Source organism: Suncus etruscus, chromosome 16, assembly GCF_024139225.1.
Source record: "Suncus etruscus isolate mSunEtr1 chromosome 16, mSunEtr1.pri.cur, whole genome shotgun sequence".
In the NCBI taxonomy this organism is placed as follows: Eukaryota; Metazoa; Chordata; class Mammalia; order Eulipotyphla; family Soricidae; genus Suncus; species Suncus etruscus.
Genome location: NC_064863.1, coordinates 6575787 through 6584500, shown reverse-complemented (window position 1 = coordinate 6584500; position 8714 = coordinate 6575787). Strand labels below are relative to the sequence as shown.

The following is an 8714-nucleotide window of genomic DNA, read 5'->3' as shown; positions in this document are numbered from 1 at the left end:
TGTCTTTCTTGGTTCCGGGCCACACCTAGCAGTGCCAAGGACTCTGCACTCAGGAAACACTCCTGGTGGTACTCAGGGGAACACAGGGGATGCCAGGGGTTGAATCCTATTCTGCAGCATACAAGGCAAGAACCAGCCCTCATCTTGTCTTCCTTTCCCTCTCTACTTACTGAGTTCCAAGGCCAGGCACCAAGAAGGTGCTTTAAACATTGCTGGTCCCCCAAAACCCGTTCACAGCAGACAGAGACTGACCAACAAGTCTCTCGAGTTCTGAGCGCATCATCTGATGGTGAGCAGCCCCAGTAGAGGAGGCCTTTGGGGTTCAAGGCCCACTGATCATCAGGCTTAATGGACTACCATCCTCCCTGGAGCACGCAGAGCCTCCCTTCACGAACCACGGACGCTAAGGAGATGCTTCACGTCTGTCGTTAACAGGAAACAAACAGCCAAAGTGTTTTCATCAAAGCACAGGCAAGTTAGAAAAATATTTTATTTCAGTGTTAAGGAAAAGAAAAGATACATAAGTTAAGCAGACTGAAAATTGCTGAGAAACAAAATGTATAATGACAGAATATTAATGATAAAATATTATGAATAAAAATTATAAAATTTTATGATATATTAATAATAATAATAATAAAATCGACAGCAAGGGGAAAGTAAGACAGGAGATGGTGAGGCTACTTGGCCGCTGCCAAAGCTGAGCAAGGCACTGAGTTACTGAGTTTTACTCCTTTGTATACAGCCAGCTCGCTCTCACTTTCTCTCTCTCCTCTCTCTTTTTATTTTATTTTTTGGTTTTTGGGCCACACCCAGTGACGTTCAGGGGCTACTCCTGGCTTGGGGGACCATATGGGATGGAACCCATATATACCGGGGATGGAACCATGGTAAGTCCTAGGCTAGCTCATGCAAAGCAGACGCCTTAGGGCTTGCGCCACTGCTCCGGCCCCTCTCCTCTCTCTCTCCTCTCTTTCACATCGCTCACTCACTCAGTCTCTGTCCTCTCACTCTCTGTTTCTGTCTCTCTTATGTATGGAATGCTTCTATTTTGGACCTGAATGATTCAGGAATCACTGCAGCTGAAGAACACATAAATGAACACGGTTTATTGGGCTTCCCCACACACATCGCTCCAGTCCCCTGGTTGCTGGGGCAGCCATTCACTCCTCCCACATAAACAAACCAACAAACAAAGGGCATGGCTGGCTTTCCCCTCAGGTGCTGGCTTCCCTCACAGCAGTCCTGGGACCTGAACGCAAACAAACACAGGCATCTTCAGCATTTGGGTCAACACAGTCCAATCCCACGCCTATGTGACTGTGAAGCGCCATGGCCAACTCCAAAGTCACACTCGACTGACTAAGAGCAGTCACCCTCAGTGAGGCGGAAATCCCCAGCACACTGCAGGACAAGCTGCATGCTTCTGAGGTCTATGGGCTGGTCTAAAACCTGCAGGTGCTTTGTGCCCCCAAAAGGTGTTTTCTCTTTGATCCTGCCTCTTCTGGCTGGAGTAGAAGCAACAGCACAGTGGGGAGGACACTTGCCTTGCCAGGATTGATCTCCGGCATCCCATAGGTTCCCAAGCACTCCTAAGAGTGGTCCCTGAGTGCAGAGCCATGAGAAACCCTTGAGCATCACAGGGTTTGACCCAAAGACCATTTTAAAAAAGTAAGGAGGTCAGATGCCAGAGTAATAATACAGTGGGTAGGGTGTTTACCTTGCATGCAGCCAACTAGGTTTGATCCCTGGCATCCCATTTGATCCCATGAGCCCACTAGGAATAATTTCTTTTGTTTTTGTTTTTTGGGCCACACCCGTTTGATGCTCAGAAATTGCCCCTGGCTTGGGGGGACCATATGGGACACCAGGAAATTGAACCATGGTCCTTCCTTGGCTAGTGCTTGCAAGGCAGACACCTTACCTCTAGCGCCACCTCACCGGCCCCATTAGGAATAATTTCTTTTTTTTTGTTTTTTGTTTTTTGTTTTTGGGTCACACCCGGCAGCGCTCAGGGGTTACTCCTGGTTCTATGCTCAGGAATCGCTCCTGGCAGGCACGGGGGGACCATATGGGATGCCAGGATTTGAACCACAGACCTTCTGCATGAAAGGCAAACGCCTTACCTCCATGCTATTTCTCTGGCCCCAGGAATAATTTCTAAGGCAGAGCCAGAAGTAACACTTGAGGATCACCAAAAGAAGGTGGAATGGGGTGGAGCCAGAGAGATAGCGCAGGAGTAGGGCATTTGCCTTGCATGTGGCCGAGCTGAGAGGGACCTGGTTCGATTCCCGGCATCCCATACGGTCCCCCAGCCTGCCAGGGGTGATTTCTGGGTGCAAAGCCAGGAGTAACCCCTGAACGTCGCTGGGTGTGGCCAAAAACCAATCAATCAATCAATCAATCAACTTTTAAAAAAAGAAGGTGGGGATGAAGCTGGGGCAATAGTACAGCAAGGAGATCACTTGCCTGCCATGCACACTGCCAACCCCAGTTTGATCTCTAGCTTCCCATATGGTTCCCTGAGCACCTCTAGTAATAAATCCTGAGTGCAGAGCCAAGAGTAAGCCCTGAGCATCGTTGTCAAAAGCCAAAAAAGGAATCAGAAAGCAAAGTATGCACTATGTGAATCCTCTACACCGGAAGGTGCAAACGTGGCCTTCAAGCTGGCCTTGGGGTTGAGCACCTTCTCCCAGAAGTAGGTGTTAAAAGAATAAATCCTCCAAAGGGAAGGGGCTGAGCCTGTGTCCCTTGCAACTCATGGATTAACAGCTCTGGCAGCTCTGGCAGAAAGGACTCTCTGTTTCCGAGACCTGCTGCCAAATGGGTAGAAAACCATTCCCTTCCCAGAAAGAAACACATTCCGGAAGCCTTACCTGTTGAAATCAGCCCAGGAGTGAGATCAGCATGACAACGCCCATAAACTGGGTGAAGAGCAAGAGTGGAGTGAAAAACGACCACACATGCCAGAACGCCACGTTGAAACTAGGAAGGAAAAGGACAAGCGCACAGGTGACAGGCTGGCGGAGCAACTGGAATCTGGTCCTGCACAGGCTATGGTGCTTACGACACGTCCTCCTGCCCAGGCCGGTAGAGTCTAGTCGGCGAATGACACAAATGCAGAGCCCGGCCTCAGAGGGTTCGAGAATAAAGGCAATCGAATATGCCACAGGGATGGGGTCACCTAAATCCCAGTGGGGGCTGGGAAGGGAACTTGGTGGACCAGGCTCAAATCCCAGCACTATATGCTCCCAAGCAGAGCTGGAATTCAACATCGAGCATTGCCTGGTGTGGCCCCCAAGCCCCTACATTAACTGATTGATAAGTCACAGGATTTCCATGCAGGTCTGGAACAACAACAACAACAATAATCAAACTCAGAATATCGATGTGAGTGATAAGAATGGGGCACACCGAAGACCAATCTATGAGAATTCCAAATGATATGGCTTCTTTACTTTTTTTTTTTTTTTTTTTTTTGGTTTTGGGGCCGCACCCAGTGGTGCTCAGAGGTTACTCCTGGCAGGCTCAGGCAACCATATGGGATGCCAGGGATTGAACCCAGGTCAGGTGCAAGCCAAGAAAGAGCCTTTCTTGCTGTGTTATGGCTCAAGCCCTCTCTTTTGAGTTTTACAGCATGTACATTACTGCCTGTTCAAAATCTCTTGGGGATGTGTGGGTTTGGGGCCACACTGGGCAACGTCTGGGGAGCCTATGGTGCCAGGGACAGAAGCCAGGCCCACTCCTTGCCCAGCACACACCTAGTCAGTTGAGTACTCTCTCCAGACCCCAAACCATTTTCATTCCTCTGAATCCCCTCCGAGTCCACTCACCAAATCCCTGCTACGATGAAAGTCACAGTTGTAATGGGGATCAAGGTCGGATACTTGACATCGTAGTCCTGGATCCCACGATACCACTCCAGATAGAGGATGCAGTAGAAGGCAGTTAATAGGCTGACAAGCAGCAAGGCCCCGCCGAGGAGAATCCAGCTGCAGGGGCAAGAACAGCGGTCCGAATGAGCGCAGGTCTTGACAGTCAGATTCCGCCAACAGAATCAAATTCCCTTTCCCCAGGAGAGGAACAGCCAGGGAGGCAGCCTGAGGAGCCCTCAATGATGACAGCTTACAAGAAGTCTGGATGTCACGGGGGACGGAAAAGAGGGGGACGCAGACTCAGGAATGGGTGGCCATGGAAGAACTGAGGTGCTCACAAATGAACATTCAGACGCCAACCCAAAAAAGTCTGATTATGGGATCACAGAACCCTGTCTCACCTGTGCAGTTTTACGGGAACCCATGGAAGCACCTGTACCCTCAGTGAACCCCCAGCACAGGGGCCACTGCCATAGCGCAGCCATGGACAGGGTGCTTGACTTGCATGCTGCTGAGCCTTATTCACTCTCAGAATCCCATGTGGTCCCTCGAGCCCACCAAGAGTGATCCCTGAGTGCAGAGCCAGGAGTAAGCATGGCCAGGTATGGCCCCCTCTCCCCCCAAACAACTCTAGCATATTGACCCTTCTAAGGATGGCCAATACCGTCCCTCTTCTTCTTATCTGGAGGCCTCTAATGTTCAAAAAGGACGCTGGGACACGGTTCGTCATCATCTCTTCAATGTTTTCCTGAGATCAAGCTGAGGTCTCCATCCTGTAGCCTCCCAGTGGCTGATCGGATATCCTCAGAGCTCCTAACTCCTCTCACTGGCGATGTGCTTTATCGTCATCTGGGATTCAAGGACATGCACCCTGTGGGACCCTGGACATCCCGCACTCTCTGAATCTTGTTCTCTGAACCAACTCTGACACTCAACTTTCCCACCAAAGGTCTCCATATGACCACTCCCTCAGCTATGCTTTCACCTTCAGAAAGGCCTGCAGTCTTTTGCCCTCCCTGAATCTCCAACGAGCCAGGCTCCTCTTTAGTTTCCCATTCTTCCAAGGAAAAGATTTTCTGTCTCAATCACTCTGCCATCCACTTTGCATGCACTCTTCCTCACCAGCCGCCACTCTAATATAAAGCCCAGCAGAAAGGAGGTACTTACGAAGCATCTAGCGCCTTCGATTGCCAAAGCACAAATAAATAAACTGAGGGAGGGGTTCGACTTTGGAAGCAAAAAAAGCATTCTTACCTACTACTGTGAATGTTGTCTTTGACAGTTTTAAAGAAATCCACATAGTAAGTCACCCCAATGGACGCCAAAATCCAGAATCCAGAATGGATGTTAAGTCTCCGATGAGGTTTTCCACTTTTCTTAACAGCTACCGAGATTTCTGTAGAGAGGGGAGATTTCAACATATTCTGTAACCTGAAGTGCGTGATGAAAAATTATACCTCTTTTAAGTCAAGTAATTGCTTAGAGTTTTTCTGAGAACCATGTTTTCTTATTCTAGTGTCAATCTCTTCTGTAAACTGTCACACGAGCAAAAGAGATAGAGCAGGGAATAAGATGCTTCCTTGCATGCAGCTGACCCTAGTTCAATCCCTGACAGTGCATCTGAGCACCACCAGGATCAATCCCTGAGACCAGAGCCAGAAGAGATCCCTGAGTACTACCAGGTGTGGTCCAAAACTTCCCCTTCCCAAGGGAAAAAAACAAAACAAAACATCAGAATGGATTAATTTTTGCAGGAATGTTATGAGCCTGCTAGTTTATACCCAAATGTCATCCATTTCCCCCCTTCTAAACAAACTTTGAAATCAAATAAATACATTCAGCCTTCTGAAAAAGATCGATGCCCTTGGGTGATGTAGTAATCTTGAACTTATGCTTCGTAGTTCATGCTAGAAAATCATTACTCTCAAATAAAATACAAAAGGTAAATGTTGGCTCACAAAACAGGTGTGTATGATTTTCCAAAAACAATCATATAAGACTCCTTGTTACAGGGGCTGGAGCAATAGCACAGCAGGTAGGGCTGCATGTAGTCGACCTGGTTTCGATTACCAGTATCCCACATGCTTGCCACTGTGCCTGCCAGGAGTAATTTCTGAGTGCAGAGCCAAGAGTAATCCCTGAATGATGCCAGGTGTGACCCAAAAACAAAAAAAAAAAACAAAATCCTTATTAGGGGAGTACTTTAACCGAACAAGAATAAGGTGTCCCTGGGGTCTAGTCCTGAAGGAGACTGAAGAACAGGGGGCTGGGATGGGATAACAGGGTTCTTTCTAAGAATATTTCCTGGGTATTTACTGACATGTTTACTCTCACGCATGGGAAAAACACAGAACTATCCAGGGCAGGTTTCTCTTGTTTTACCCAACTGGCAATCTCTGGGAAACTGATTCAGACCGCAAATCGTGGGCAATGCCCTCAAAATCACTAAGCCAGCATACAAGGGTACAACATTTTGCTTTTGGGGAGAGGCCATACCCAGAGGCACTCAGAGGATACTCAGGATTCAGTGCTCGTGGGTCCCCCCCATCACCACCTGGAGCATGTGGTGCTACTGACCCAATCGGACCTGCTCCTGCAGGAAAAGCGATGTCTCTCCCACCTTCCTATTCCTTTTGAAATAAGAGCATCTGGTTGGCAAGACCCAGGTCCAAACCATTTCCTACCAAACCCTCAGGAGCAAGCATGGCAGACAATCTGGACCGACTCCTGATGTCATTTGTGCACACTCGGTACTGAGCACACATCACACATCGAGCTGTGGCCTCTCTTACGATGAAGTCCACTCTGCCTGCTAGCTGGGTGGGCTGAGAAGGAGGTCAGGGACAAGCCTTGCCTTGCTCTCTACAGGCAGGTGGGTGAGCTTAAGTCCTGGGCATCACCATCCCTAACCATGTTGCTGCAAAGTCACTTTGTGAGTGTCCTAGAGCAGCGGTTTTCAATCACCAATTTCTAATTTCCTTGGTAACAATAGACTTCGGCAAGATTGGTCTATTTGGGCTTGGAGAGATAGCACAGCGGCATTTGCCTTGCAAGCAGCCGGTCCAGGACCAAAGGTGGTTGGTTCGAATTCCGGTGTCCCATATGGTCCTCCGTGCCTGCCAGGAGCTATTTCTGAGCAGACAGCCTGGAGTAACCCCTGAGCACTGCCAGGTGTGCCCCCACCCCAAAAAAAATTAAAAAAAGATTGGTCTAATTGTGAGCCGAAGCGCATGTTACGGACTATAAAAACTAAAGACAGGGGCCGGAGAGATAAGCATGAAGGTAGGGCATTTGCCTCGCATGCAGGACAGCGATTCGAATCCCAGCATCGCATAGTCCCCCGAGCCTGCCAGGAGCGATTTGGGGGTGTGACCCTCCCAAAAATAAAGATTAAAAAAAACTAAAGACAGAGACTGAGAGCAGTTGACGAAGAGCTACGTTTGTGTGTGTCTTTCTTGCATTCCTGCCAGAATATCATCAGCTTTGTGGTCTTCACTCAGTAAGTCAACAGAAATATGAACAATTATAAAATACTTTATTATTATTTGGTTTTGGGGGGGGGGTCACACCCGACAGCGCTCAGGGCTTCCTCCTGGCTCTACGCTTAGAAATCGCTCCTGGCAGGCTCAAATGGGGGGAAACCATATGGGATTCAAACCACTATCCTGTCCTTCTGATTGGAAGGCAAACGCCCTACCTCCCTCCATGCTGTCTCTACGGCCCCTAAAATACTTAATAAAGTCATTATGAAATAGTTGCTTTCTGTTTCTTTGACTCCTGGTCAACAGAATGACTTTCTATAGTCAATAGAGGCACAGACTTAATTTTTCTTTAACATTTTCTAATGGGGGTGTGCTAGTGACTTTATTATCGTGAAAAAAGGGGTGCCTCTGCACAAAAACGTGGAAAAACGCTGTCCCAGAGCACCCCGCGTCCAGAGGCCTCTTAGACACGACACCCCAGCATCTCCAGGGCCCAGGTCCAAGAGCAGCCAAGGCGGGGTCAAAGGGCGTGGGAGCTGGGCCGCCTTAGCGCCTTAAGTGTCCTCCATGCTGCTGAACATCCAAAACCCGGCTACTCCACGAGGCCAGGCGACGGGAGGTCAGCGCCTCACCCGACCCGGCGTCGCCCTCGCCGTCCCACGCGGGCTCGGAGTCGGGTAGAAGCCGGTAGCGCCGCCGGAGCTGCTCCTGGGCCCTGGAGGCATCCATCTTGGCGCTGCCTAGGAACGCGCCGGAAGTGACGTAAGGGACTCCCGGCGCCCTCTTCCACTCACAAGGGGGAAGGGTTCTTTGAGCCCAGCCCATGGGCGGGGCCAATAAAGACTTCCGGAGAAGCCGGGCGACTTACGGAAGCCCAGAAGGGCCGTGCTTTGCCGTTGGCGCTGAGCGCCTTCCCAGCAGCCCTTGTAGTTCCTGGGTACCAGCTCCGTCGCTTCTGCATCATCTTGATGCTCTGCAGCCCCACCGGGGCTGAGACTTTTGCTTCGAGGCGGGGAAAGGACACTGGGAAGCCGCATCCAGCCCCATAATAAACTTCTCTGGGCTCAGCTCCTCTCCTGCATGCACCATGGGGGGAGAGAACTAGACTTATGTCCTCGGCCCCCCCAAATAATTTTCCATCACTCAGGCCGCTAGGTGTTCCATACCCAGGGCTTAATTCTGGCTCTGCACTAAAGGATCGCTCCTGGCAAGTTAGAGGGATTATATGGGGTTCCAGGGATCACAGATGGACAGCCTCAGAGATGGCAAATGGCCTGCCCGCTGTACTGCCACTCTGGCCCCTACCCTCTTGAATAGCTTATATATGGGCCCGGAGAGATAGCACAGCGGCGTTTGC

The 8714-nt window shown here is 49.8% G+C and overlaps 1 protein-coding gene across 1 annotated transcript; it reads right to left on the bottom strand.

Annotated features, from left to right (window-relative positions):
- Positions 1 to 1083: 1083 nt before the first annotated feature.
- Positions 1084 to 8092, bottom strand: TMEM128 (transmembrane protein 128). Its single transcript, XM_049789815.1, has 5 exons — positions 7990 to 8092; positions 5130 to 5271; positions 3834 to 3992; positions 2877 to 2985; positions 1084 to 1252 (listed from the first exon to the last, which is right to left on the bottom strand). Exons 1-4 carry the CDS (start codon positions 8084 to 8086, stop codon positions 2886 to 2888), a joined length of 498 nt encoding a protein of 165 aa, XP_049645772.1. The 5' UTR covers positions 8087 to 8092; the 3' UTR covers positions 1084 to 1252; positions 2877 to 2885.
- Between the last annotated feature and the right edge of the window lie 622 nt (positions 8093 to 8714).